Genomic DNA, 13,027 nt, shown 5'->3' with positions numbered 1-13,027 from the left:
AGTAACAAGCAGCATACAGCCAATGCATACGTACAAATAAATGTGTGAGAGAGAGAGATGGGGAGTGGCCCCATGCAAGATAAATCAATGGCTGACTGACTTTGAAAAATATTAGAGATTAGAGAAGGATAAAATATTCCATCGAAGGTGAAAGAGAGAAGAAATACGATACTTCTTTTTTTTTTTTAATAAAAAATTTGTTTTTGTTTTCTTGAAATCAAACAAACCCCTTCACTATATCTATGTAACAGAGAATCCCACCTTTTAATTAAGGTTATTGTCTTGAATTTTTGTTGCTCGTAAGGATCCAAAGTCTTGTGTTTTCGGGTTCTTTGTTTCTTGTTCTTTTGGAAACAGTATGATAGCCCGAGATTGGAATAATAAATAATACATATATGCGCACATAAATATATATAAACAACAAGATTTATCTGTTTGTATTTGGGAAACCCTTTGTTTCTTTTGTTTTATAGTTCTTCCCAAAAGTTCTGTGGTTTTCTTTTGCGAATTTTCTTCGTACAGAGAAGCCAAAAACTCCTCATAATCTTCCCAAAATGATGTCCGGTGATGTGTTTTCTGTTCCCATTTCTACAACCAAAATCTTCCCTCAAGAATTAGAACAAAACCCTAACCCTAAACCCAGCTCAAACAAGAAGAAAAGGAACTTACCAGGAACACCTGGTGAGCTCGTGTGTGTCTATATATATATATATATATATATATATATATATTTGTTTAAGTACAATTCAATCCCCTGTTACGAACTCTACGATGGGATTGTTTTCGTTGTTTCTAAAGTTTCTGGTTTTGATTAATCAACAGATCCAGATGCAGAAGTTATCGCTCTCTCACCCACCACACTCATGGCGAAGAACAGATTCGTCTGCGAAATCTGCAACAAAGGCTTTCAGAGAGACCAAAACCTTCAGCTTCACAGAAGAGGACACAATCTTCCATGGAAGTTGAAACAAAGAGCAAATAAAGATCAAATCAAGAAGAAAGTGTACATTTGCCCAGAAAAAACCTGCGTGCACCACGACCCGGCTCGGGCCCTCGGAGATTTGACTGGGGTCAAGAAACATTTTAGCAGAAAACATGGTGAGAAGAAGTGGAAGTGCGAGAAATGTTCGAAGAAATATGCAGTCCAATCTGATTGGAAAGCTCACTCGAAAACCTGTGGGACTAGAGAGTACAAGTGTGACTGTGGCACACTGTTTTCCAGGTATTTAATTGAACTCCAGATTGGGAGAATTTAATGTTTCTGCAAAGGTCTGATTAATTAATGTTCCTCCTTGGTTTTCTTTCAATTTATTGCACTGCAATTATCTGCTCCCATTTTTACATTCTTATATACAACCAACCATAGATGTAACTTATTTATCAGACAAAATATAAAACTATATATAATCTCTGATTGGTACTCCTCATCTATGGGAAAACATTAGTTGCCACGTTGTTCTATATAGTCTTGAAAGATTTAAAAGATTTAAGTTGTATTTTTTTTCTATTTAAAACTTTTCATCGATAATCACTCTATCATGCTATTCGAGAATTTTGCAAAAGAACCAGAAATGGTTTCGTATCATATCACACCAGTTGAACATCCAATTTTGGGTGAAGGTTTGCAGTGTGGTGTTATATGGGAGTTCTTATAATTTGTTTCTGTTGTCAAAAAAAAAATATTACAGGAGAGACAGCTTCATCACACACAGAGCTTTCTGTGATGCTTTAGCCGAGGAGAGTTCAAGAATTACAACATCTGCACCAAATCTGAACTTCAGTAACAATTCGAATTCGAATTCGAATTCGAATCTGATGAATTCACAGCCCAACAATTTGGCTCAAAGATTTTCTAATTCTGGAGGAATTCCTCACTTTAGTCCAAGTTTTGTGGGCAATATTTCAATGGGAAACTCCCTTCTGGATCATCATCAACAGAAGCCAAGGTTGTGGTTGGATCTTCAAACAAATTCTCAACTGATCAACAATTCCATCGATCAGAATTCAAATATTTACATTCCTTCATGTAATCCGACTTCATTTCCTGATCAAATGATGCAAATGGAATCCGCTTTCGGTTCAAATTATGCGAATCTCTCCTTATCTCCATTGCAGCCACCACAAAACCAGCTAAAAGAGGAGACAATTATGAACAAAGGGAGTTGCGCAAATACATTAATGGCAGATTCTTTGGCATCCCTTCACAACTCTGAACAAAATCAAACCCTCAATTCATCAAAATCTTCCAATTCAATTCCCATGTCCGCGACTGCACTGCTACAAAAAGCAGCTCAAATGGGTTCAACTAAAAGCAATCCATCTCTCTTCGGCAGCAGTACTACAGTTGGTTTGATGAATTCTTCTTCATCATCTTCTGCTTCTCCCTCTGCAAATCATCTATCTTTCAACAATCCTTTTACACACCACAGAAGCGAATTGCACCAGGTTTTCGGAAAGAACTCGAACCAGATTAACATCAATCCCACCATGAAAGAAGCTTCAGCGAACAAGATAATGAATTTCAACTCTTCCACGAGTGCATTGATGAATTTTGATTCCGGGTTGCGTGGAGTGGATCAGAATAGTTTAACAAGGGATTTTCTTGGAATGGGCGGCGGAGATGACAGCGGCGGAGGCGGAGGTGGCCCAATGTTTTTCCCGCAGGAGCTGGCAAATTTGGCTTCTATGAGTTCGGCCATGGTGCTGAGCCACTTCAGTAGCAATCATCAGCTCTCTTAATTAGAACTGGTAATTTTATTTTCTTACAGTCCGTTTGTACTATAAAATAATTTTGTAACAATTACGTGCGTATTATGAAATGCATGTCTCCAGCCAATAATTTTCTACCTTTTTTACGTGAAGCGTTTCTATATTTATAATTATTATTCTATATATATATATATATATATATTGGAAAATAAAAATAAGAAACATATAATCCCACTTCATCTAATAATTACATTCATATATTCTTTCAACATATAAAATCATGTGCTTTTGTTATATATACACCACTCTCAAAATAAAACATTAAATATTTGGCTAGCTTGACACATTCATTCACAATTAGAGTACAAGAGGAAAAAATGTTTTTTTTTTTATGATTTTCTGTAATTGCTTTTGGAAATTCGCTATAATATATTAGTATAAAGGAAAAAAAAAATCGTTTTCCAGAGGCAAAAACATAAAGTTTTTGCGATTGTTCGTACTCATTTCTAGTTGTGTATATATATACAATCATATATCGTTTAGTTCAAAGGGTAATGTTTTATAATTTATATCCTTGTACAATAATTGAATTTTTAAATAAATTATGTTATGATTTCAAAAAAAATAAATTATGTTATCAATATCTTTTTATTTATTATATCAAAATTAAAAATAATTTTTTTATCGAAAATATTAAAAGTAATTTATTATCATATATATATATGATACTCACGAGAAATTTAGGGTCCGCTCCCAGCAAGTGTCACTAGTACAGACACAGGGTTTTGAAATGATCCTGAGCCTGAAATCACGAAAAAGACCGTTATGAGGGGGCCAGGAGGGTGTCCTGGTGTAGCCCCTCCGACGCTCAAGTCAGTGACTGAGGATATAAGGGGGAGCAGCTAAGGGTGCTGCTGAAAACAATATAGTGAATGAATCTACTGAACACTCAAACCTGATATTCATAGGAGAATACCTGAGTCCTTGATTGGCTTGTTTTCCACTTGGGCTAGGGATGAGCCAAGGATAATGGGGCCCTTGATGGGCATGTTTACAGGTCGGCGAACGTAGTAGCCCATCTTTTAGCCCGTTTTGTTTCTTACTCCCGTCCATCGTTTGTCTGGATGAATGACGAGTTTCCTTCTTGGTTAGTTCAGCTTGTAATTGATGATTTAACTCAATAAAGTTACAAGTTTCTATCAAAAAATAAAAATAAAATCAAAATTTGACTAATACAAGATTAAAATGAAAACAATCTAACTTATGCTATTTTTTCTACAATATAGCATAAATAATTATATTCCTCTACTATACAAAGTGTAGAACCCTTCATGAATTCATATAAACTCCATTTTTTTATTTTTGGAAAATCCGGAAAATATAACATCTCAAGTACACATACAAGATATCTATCTTGTAATATTTTATATATAAAACATTATAACGAGCTTTGATGTAAACAACCATAGAATGACCCGGTCACTAGAGAGCCAACATCATCATCGGTAACGAGAATTATTACAAAGTCATATTGGATATCTTGACTTCCAAATTATAATACTTCTCTAACTTTTCATAATTTTTCATAAACCTTGGAATTAGGGCAGAATGTTAGGTAATGCAATAAAAGATTCTCTGGGACCAAAATATTTGTCTTATTCTTTTGTTTGGAACCAAACTTAATTTACATAGCCAAGACCTTAGTTTGTATGGTTTTAAAAAAACTTTAGTGTGCGTGTGGGGTGGAGGAATGGGGACCCTTTTCTGCAGAAAGGTCACGAGTGTCCATTGAAATTCACTAGAAGAGATAGCACATGAAAATGCACAAAAAGTGAGACCATTTCCATCTTTATAAAGATTTGTTACTTTTCTATTGTGCCACACTTATATGTATATATATATATATATATATATATATATATATATATATATATATATATATATATATATATATATATATATATATATATATAATCACATTTTAGAATAGATTATTTCTCTTGTGAGACGGTCTCACGAATCTTTATATATGAGACGAGTCAACTCTACTGATATTTACAATAAAAAGTAATAATCTTAGCATAAAAAATAATACATTTTTAATGGATGATCCAAATAAGAGATCTGTCTCATAAAATACGACCCGTGAGACCGTCTCACATAAGTTTTTGCCTTTAGATTATCTTGTTATCTTTAAATTTTAATATATTATAAATTATTAATTATTATATATACTTCGAAAGGCAGCCAAGAGAAATTACTTTCCGTATATTTAAGTGAGTTCCAAAATTAATACTCCATAATAAATAAAAATTAATACCCATGTAGAGTTCCAATGGTTAATGAAACCCTAAAAGAACAAATTCCAAATTTATGAGTTGGGCTTTAAAATATTTAAAGCTAGGCTCAAAAAGCACAAATATTGTTTTGGGCTAGAGAATAACATTGGATTATTGGGCCGATACCATATTACAAAGAAACCCAAAGAAAATGGGCTAGAATAAACCATTATTATGATAATTTACACGTGGCTCTTTTCAATTGGTTTAGCCACGAACATGATGTAGCTAAAGGGTTCAAACGTGGAAAGATTCTATTGGATGAAATGACGTGGAATGACACGCGATGCTGTCTTCGAAGCTTAGCACGGTGTAAGATTTCCCAAACTTGGCCTCTGTAAAAATCGATTTACACGCAGTACACGCGCACTACAGACCACGCTTCAGTATCGATTTCTGTATGTATAGTTCTGATTTATCTAATTTAGAGTAGAGCATTTTGGAGCTGTGAAATGTTGATTGGGATGAAGTTTTGCGGTTTTGATTTGGTGGCATGGAGAGGGTTTATGTTCTCGCTTTTTATTCTGAATTTCGTGTTCTGTTGCCAGCTTATACTCCTGCAACCGCTTGTTGCTGCTAAAGGTAATCCTTACGCTTCAATTTGGTTTCGGGAATCGGTTGGATTTTTTTTATTTCAGTCTGGTTTAGGAATTGAGAAATTTCGGGACCGAGAAACAATGTTAAACGTGGGGAAAGCGATGGCTTTTCTTGGCATATTTCTTGTTGGATTGAAAGTGATCGTGGGATTAAATAATTTTGGTTGTTCATCCTGAAATTAGTTAGAGTTTAATGTGCATTTTAGTTTGAGGAGATTGTTCAATTTTTATTGTGGTTCACGTTGCCATACCAAGTCGTGTATTTATTTATCGCATGGCCTATGAAAACGAGTGCCGTCTAGCCAAGGAAGTTCTTTACTATAAGATCCATTTTTGTTACGTTTTTAACAATCCATTTTGATTATGTGTACTTAAACTAATCTTTTCTTATCCTTTTACACATTGATCTATGGCTGCCCCAGTATTTTCATTCTTAATTTGTTTTATACATTGTCATGCTTCCGGAAGTTGTGTATTCATATCTGCTTGTGCGCTATCATTTCTACCACACGTTGATCATGTTTAAAATCCGAGTCTCATCAACTGAGAGTACCTGTTGGATGACGTGCATTGGCAGATGAATACGGAAATATGCGTAATGAGTATATATTGATCTCACTGGTCTCTCATTGTTGCATATTTTTCAAATCCTATGGTCAAGGGAAGCCTTGTGAGTCCTTTCGTGCTAGAGTTTTAGCGGCATATTTGATGTGCAGATGGCAAACCTGGTGATTCTGCTGCTTTGTTTGAGAGAGTTTCAGAGAGTATAAAAGTGAAGAAATATAGTGAAGCTCTTGCTGATCTTAATGCTGCTATAGGAGCAGATCCTGCACTTTCAGAAGCATATTGGCGTCGAGCATATGTTCTTCGTCAGTTGTGCAGGTTCTGTTTATGGTTTCCAGTTTTACTTTAGTTGCATTCTGATTTTGATGTGTGTGAAATGAAATTAAATGCAGTAATTGTTTTCAGCGTGGAAAGACTTTTAAGGGTGAAAGATGGGGATTCCCTGAGACCAAACACTAAATTCTGAGAAACTCACCTTCTTCAGAATTCTTTATGTTCTTTTCTCGTCTTTAGAAAATCTGTGAAATAATAAATTTCTTATATATAATGGTATTTTGAATGAACCTATTGTTGACCACTTTTCACTTCAAAAGAGCGCACCATTGAGGTTCTTTCAGAACATTTGGTGGCCTATTGTCTGGTAGATAAGTTTTTGATGGATCTTATTCTCCGTTTTCATATTCCTAGTTAAAATGCCACATGATTCTGAATCAGTATTCTAAATGCCTCGACCGCACCGCCTATGCATGAGACGGGTGTTTTAGGCGGCCCAAGTTATACGGCGTTGGGGAGACGGGTCGAGGCGGCGAGCAGGCGGGTTGAGGCGAGGCGACGAGCAGGCGGGCGAGGCAGACAGTCAAGATTTTTAAGTTGTAAACAATTTTAAAAACCTAGTCAATAATTTTAAAAACTTAGTCAACAATTTCAAACCTAGTCAACCAATTTTAAATATTAAAACCCGAGCACACCTCACTTTCTTTATTTTATTTTTGGTTTTCACTCTCAACTCTTAACTCTCAACCACCACACACAATCCGCCCGCCGCCACTCGCCGCCGACCGCCGACCGCTGAGGCAGGAGAATGAAGAAAATGTTGATTTTGAGTCCGATGATGAGAGGATCATGGATGTAGTAGATGATGCATATGTAGATGATTTGGAAGATTAGTTATGTTTAGTCTACTACTTGTTCTAATGATGGATAATTGATTGAAACTTTGAAATTTAAACTTAGTTTTTGGTAAAAATAATTATATTACTTTGTTAGCATAATAGCATTAATATGATGATGAATTTTTATTAATTGCACATTATCTAGATGATACTATATTTTGTGCTTCAACGTTATTTAATTGCACATTTTACATAAAAATGATTATATTGCATGATTTTCTATAAAAAAATTACTAAACAAAATTCAACTGCCTAGGCACCGCGGCGGCCGAGGCGGTAGGCGGTCACCGACCGCCCCGCCACCGCCTTCCGCCATTTACAACCTTGTTCTGAATATTACTTGGCTATTGCAGGTATGTAGAATCAGAGACAAGCTACAAAATGTTTCTGGAGATGAAACCTGGGAATTCAGCAGTTGAAAAGGAGCTTTCTCAGTTATATCAAGCTCGGAATGCCTTTGATTCATCTAACAGTCTGTTTGAGACAGGTGAATTTTCTAAAGTGCTGGAATATATCGATAAAGTTGTACTCATATTCTCTCCAGCATGCACCGAGGTATCTTCTTAATCTTTCCAGCAACTGATTACCAATTTTTATTTTGTGTAGGCGGCCTTTCTTTCTCTGGATTATCATAATGTTCTCAACCACTGCTTGATGTTAGTGTCATATCTGATGCTGTCTTGCAGGCCAAACTCCTTAAAGCTAGATCATTAATAGCATCCAAAGATTATTCAAGTGCCATATCTGAGACAGGATACATTCTTAAAGAAAAGGAGGATAATTTAGAAGCCTTACTCTTACGTGGACGTGCGTACTATTATTTAGCTGATCATGATGTTGCGACTAGGTGTGTTATGAATGATCATGTAAATGATTTTACACACAATTCCATCCAGGAGTTGTGAGGCAGTGGAATAGGATTAGGATCGGTAGAAGCGGTTATCGTATGCTGCTGTAATTATTTTAGAACTTGGAAAATTTATCTAAACCTTTCAACTCACTTTTTTTCTCATTAGGCATTACCAGAAGGGTCTTCGTCTCGACCCCGAGCATGGTGAATTGAAGAAAGCATATTTTGGATTGAAAAACCTGCTTAAAAAGACTAGAAGTGTGAGTGATTTATTCCACGTTAAGATGATGTGACATTTATTCGATCTAATCTTTGTATGGCTTTATGCATCACAGGCAGATGATAATGCAAGCAAGGGTAAGCTTCGCCTGGCGGTGGAGGAATATAAAGCTGCTATCGCCTTAGATCCAAACCACACTGCACATAATGTGAACCTTCATCTTGGTTTGTGTAAAGTCTTGGTGAAGCTTGGTAGGGGGAACGATGCTGTGACAAGTTGCACAGACGTACTTGAAATTGATGGAGATTCGATTGAAGCTCTAAGACAGGTATGCGTCCTCTGCTATGTTTTGGACCTGTTCTGTTACCTGAATTAAACTATATCTTTTCGGACCTGTTCTGTCTCCTGAATTAAACCATATCTTTTAAGTTCATTGTTTAAATTTTCAACCAAATCTTCCAGAGGGGTGAAGCTAAGCTTTTGATTGAAGATTGGGAGGGAGCTGTGGCTGATCTAAAATCAGCTAATGAAAAGTCACCCCAGGTTAGTCATTTTTGTCTATAATATATAATATTATATTTCCATATTTTCTGACTTATGACAGGATGTCCTTCATTTTTGTTGGAATTAACGTCTAGAACGTTGATAATCATTGATCCTTTTACTGTGAACAAATATGTTTTATATAAAGGCAAATATATTATTAAATTCAAAAGGTTTTATCCTTTTCATATCATTGTCTTTTTCAGGTTTTCTCTACCTTTCTGTTTGCTCAACCTTTTTTCTCATTGTGAATGAGCAGTGTTGTGTGCATACCTGTTCTATTGTGGGAGTATTCTGGTTTAATTTCATGATTACCTCTAACTATCGAAAAATATCTAATTGGAGTATTTCCTTTTTTCTTCTACTCTAATGATTTCTGGAAGATCGTCACTAGTGTCAAGACAAATTTGCTGCAATCTAGGCCATATTTTTCTTGTGATCTTCTTACCCTGTTTGATATCAATCTTTGCAATAATTTAGAACCTGCATGGAGTTTACCGTTGGATTCTTAAAGCCTAACGTTGTATCCTGTTATTAGATATTTTTTCTCTCTTGATAACTGTATTCATTCAGAGCCTACAATATTTCTGGACATTGATTTGTCCATAATAGGCATATCAGTTGCCTGGATGATATTGTCTTGCTATGCTTGGATTCAGCAAAAAAGCCTTTCTTGACTGTTACATGACAGTTTTGGATGTGGTTACTCAATTTGTAACCTTTACAGGATATGAATATTCGTGAAGCTTTAATGAGAGCTGAAAAATCATTGAAATTGAGTCAACGGAAGGATTGGTACAAAATCTTGGGAATTTCGAAAACCGCATCCATGTCAGAGATCAAGAAAGCTTACAAGAAGCTTGCCTTGCAGTGGCATCCAGATAAGAATGTTGACAATAGAGAAGAAGCAGAAGCCAAATTTCGAGAAATAGCTGCTGCCTACGAGGTACATTCATTAACCTTGTTCATCTATATTCTGAATTGCTCGTGTTGTTAGATCTAAAAGTTTTTTTTTAAAGTTATGTCGTTATTAGTTTCACTACAATCATGGAATCCTTCCATATTGCACTCTTTCCTTTTGGATTTTGTTAGGATTTTGAAGATGTATTTTTTCTTGTATTATGTAATTCTTTCAAAAACATCATGTATTTGCGTGTAGATTCTTGGTGATGAAGATAAACGCACAAAATATGACAGAGGTGAAGATATTGAGGAGATGGGAGGTATGGGTGGAGGAGGATTTAACCCTTTCGGAGGAGGCCAGCAATTCACATTCCATTTTGAAGGAGGGTTTCCTGGAGGAGAAGGGGGCTTTCCCGGTGGATTTGGAGGCTTTCATTTCTAAACTCTAGTTAGTATAGAAGCATATTTCTCCTGTGATTTTACCAAGAATGATGCACAGAGCATTGATTTTGTTTAGCATAGCAATTTTGACCAACAGTTGATAACTTCAATTTTTTAAAAGTTTCTTAGGTAGTTTTTCAAATGTTCTTGTTTCAAACAGTGGTCCTCTTACAAAGTCTCAGTATGGAAAAGCCAAAGTAAAATTTGTTATTGTAACAGGTGATCGAAGAAATATGGCAATTACTTGGTGCATATTAATTTTTATGGAGATTTTGTTTGGTTCCTGCAACTTGCAGTTAACAGCTGATAATGGATAACAGATGCATTGCTTTAAAGTTTCATTTTTATAAATCTGTCTAACCACCGAAGTCTTTTACCTAGCGATACTGATGGGAAATGTAATCGTTTTATCAGCTTGCATATGGTAAATCTGCTTTGAATCTGAATGCTCTGCCCTTTGGTTGCTTCTAAGTCTGTCAATTGCTCTTATTTCTCTCACATATTATTCTATATTCTGGAATCTGTATTTTGGTGTTGTAATGATTTCCGGGCTTTTAGATTCTTTTCTCTTTGGTATTTTTTGTTTACTTTTTTTTTTCTGTTGGTTGGCTAGCCTTTGTATTGGCTGGCTTTGATCTTGATAAATTAGATAATTCTAGTTGTTCTACGCAAATTCAACAAGTTCTGCTCTAGTTGTTAATTCTGCAGGCATGTGCTTTAGTAACTAAATACTTTGCTTTAATAACTAAATACTTCAGGAATTATTAGTAGTAATGTTTCTTATATAATAATATAGGAAAGAATGATTTGAATAATGGATCACAATCAGCCGCCAAAACTGGCATCATACTGACGATTGTAAGAAACGGGTATCCTGAGTTCCTGACAGGTAAATTGCCCCAGAAGAATCTGAATCTAGTGGATTGCCTCCATGAGAACCCGATGAAGCATCCGGCGATGCAACACCTTCCTTGGGCTTTGATGGTGCAGAAACTGGTGGAGGCATGAAAAAATTCAGTGGAAGCAGCACTTGATCCACTTGGTACACTGCTAACTGGTTATCACTGTATACTGTGCTGCCTATTGTTGCCTTAGTCACTCCAGTTGTAATGTTCACCTGATTTCCTGTTGCAGTTACATTTAATGTGAACCGGCCTTCTCTCCCAGCAGCTTGGGTGTGCAGGGGATTGCTCGCGGTTTGGAACTGTGATGGCAATAAAAGTACAGGTATGACATGAAATTGAATCAATTCAACTTTCTGTTGATCTGTGAAGGAGTTTATTGTGCCTGGATTGAGGTTGGAGGAATTGTCGTTGGGGCGAAAATGGTGAGGCCTTGGTTTGAATTGTCAAGCTGTGTAAATATCTGGTCTCCTACTTTGGTGCTCTGTAAGAGACGGATGAATGTGGTGAATTGACTGGCCTTTTCTAGTATGGAAGTGAGGTTCTCTTGTCCTTGTCCTGGTGGTGCTGGAGTGGCTGCTGGCGACTGTCCGGAAATTGGGTGGAAATGAATGAAGAGGAAAATAAGGGGGAATGGGGAGAGAAGGCTTTTCATTTCTGTAGATTTGTGAAGTTTATTTTTATCGGGTTTCAAGAAAACAAGAGCGGAGAGTTCTTGGATATCTTTTACGGAAAAGAAGGGAAGTTGAGCTTTGGTTTATAAATTATATATTGAGAGGGAGGAAATCTTGTTCCCACTTTAGACAATAAAAGCTTATAAATGTATAATTTTTTTTGACAATATAAATTTTTAATTTTGTGGGCACCTAAATGTTATTTTATCAGTAGGAAAATAGTATTTTATTTAGTTAGGTGTAGGATATTGGATTTTAAGGTCGAAATAATACTAAGAAAATCTCAAAGGAACTGCGGATTGCTTAGAAGAATTGAAGTCGACATAACCAAATGGGTTGTGCTCGATGTTGGGACAGTCTTCCGGAGAAATATTTTTCTTCAAGCATTCAGTCACTAGGTAACAACAAAATATCTCGATAATTAATCTATTTGCATTTTTAGCAAACTTCAGGATTTTTTTTAAACGATATGCTCAGTAGAAACAAAGGGAGTAATTGATTAGGCTGTGAAGAAAATTTTAAAGTTCGAATTAGGTATATTCAAGCTTGAATTTGGTCGAAATTTGAAATTTTGTATTCAGTACGATTCAAGAATTGAGTTCATGGTCGATTTGAAATATGCTAATATATTATCAAGATAATCGAAAATAAGCCTTCAATTTTTTTATCTAATGTCTAATTAACAACAAAATATTAAAACGCTAATATATTATCAAGATAATCGAAAATAAGCCTTCAATTTTTTTTTTATCTACTGTCTAATTAACAACAAAATATTAAAACTCGTTATTGGTTCTTGAATTATCGAATAAAATAATTTAGGTTTGAGTTTGATTCGAAAAAAATTGGAACATGTTCGAGTTCAATAAATTTAAATAAGAATAAAATATTTTTTGAATCAGCTCAAAAAACTCGTCAATTGATTTGATTAGTTTACCAAGAGAACAATCTGACTAAAAAAAACTTGCAAATTGATTCGATTTGTTTACACGTAAAAACTAGTGGAGCCATCTTTTGTCACAAACTTCCCCACTGGGACGTCTACAAATTTGGTAAAATATTTAATGAAAAATCTAAATCAAATTTCAGTTGCATTATTATGCTCGAAAATTAT

General features: G+C 35.4%; 2 protein-coding genes and 1 pseudogene across 3 annotated transcripts; 2 read left to right on the top strand and 1 right to left on the bottom strand.

Moving 5' to 3' along the window:
* Window positions 1-232: 232 nt before the first annotated feature.
* LOC140839835 (zinc finger protein JACKDAW-like) lies at window positions 233-2,846 on the top strand. The gene is made up of 3 exons (XM_073206793.1): window positions 233-681; window positions 823-1,222; window positions 1,689-2,846. The coding sequence occupies exons 1-3, from the start codon at window positions 555-557 to the stop codon at window positions 2,737-2,739; spliced, it is 1,578 nt and encodes a 525-aa protein (XP_073062894.1). The 5' UTR covers window positions 233-554; the 3' UTR covers window positions 2,740-2,846.
* A 2,464-nt stretch (window positions 2,847-5,310) lies between these two features.
* On the top strand, window positions 5,311-10,605 carry LOC140839832 (dnaJ protein P58IPK homolog). 2 transcript variants are annotated; one of them, XM_073206792.1, is made up of 10 exons: window positions 5,311-5,360; window positions 5,477-5,630; window positions 6,361-6,526; window positions 7,734-7,935; window positions 8,067-8,227; window positions 8,397-8,490; window positions 8,566-8,778; window positions 8,913-8,993; window positions 9,721-9,939; window positions 10,153-10,605. In XM_073206792.1, the coding sequence occupies exons 2-10, from the start codon at window positions 5,501-5,503 to the stop codon at window positions 10,336-10,338; spliced, it is 1,452 nt and encodes a 483-aa protein (XP_073062893.1). In that variant the 5' UTR covers window positions 5,311-5,360; window positions 5,477-5,500; the 3' UTR covers window positions 10,339-10,605. The 2 variants fall into 2 exon arrangements, with proteins under 2 accessions (XP_073062893.1, XP_073062892.1); XM_073206791.1 differs by lacking the exon at window positions 5,311-5,360 and having other exon boundaries at window positions 5,367-5,630.
* A 236-nt stretch (window positions 10,606-10,841) lies between these two features.
* LOC140839833 (fasciclin-like arabinogalactan protein 11) lies at window positions 10,842-12,246 on the bottom strand (annotated as a pseudogene).
* Window positions 12,247-13,027: the final 781 nt, after the last annotated feature.

Source organism: Primulina eburnea, chromosome 8 (genome assembly GCF_022965805.1).
Source record: "Primulina eburnea isolate SZY01 chromosome 8, ASM2296580v1, whole genome shotgun sequence".
NCBI lineage: Eukaryota > Viridiplantae > Streptophyta > Magnoliopsida > Lamiales > Gesneriaceae > Primulina > Primulina eburnea.
The sequence above is the reverse complement of the archived record's forward strand: the minus strand, read 5'-3'. Positions and strand labels throughout refer to the sequence as shown.

What these genes read in the sequence shown, in the direction of transcription:
- LOC140839832 (XM_073206792.1), top strand. Translation starts at nt 5,501, where the DNA reads ATGTTGATTGGGATGAAGTTTTGCGGTTTTGATTTGGTGGCATGGAGA. An exon ending in CGATTGAAGCTCTAAGACAG is followed by an intron (nt 8,779 to 8,912) that starts GTATGCGTCCTC and finishes CAAATCTTCCAG; the next exon opens with AGGGGTGAAGCTAAGCTTTT. An exon ending in CTAATGAAAAGTCACCCCAG is followed by an intron (nt 8,994 to 9,720) that starts GTTAGTCATTTT and finishes TAACCTTTACAG; the next exon opens with GATATGAATATTCGTGAAGC.
- LOC140839835 (XM_073206793.1), top strand. Translation starts at nt 555, where the DNA reads ATGATGTCCGGTGATGTGTTTTCTGTTCCCATTTCTACAACCAAAATC. An exon ending in GAACTTACCAGGAACACCTG is followed by an intron (nt 682 to 822) that starts GTGAGCTCGTGT and finishes ATTAATCAACAG; the next exon opens with ATCCAGATGCAGAAGTTATC. An exon ending in TGTGGCACACTGTTTTCCAG is followed by an intron (nt 1,223 to 1,688) that starts GTATTTAATTGA and finishes AAAATATTACAG; the next exon opens with GAGAGACAGCTTCATCACAC.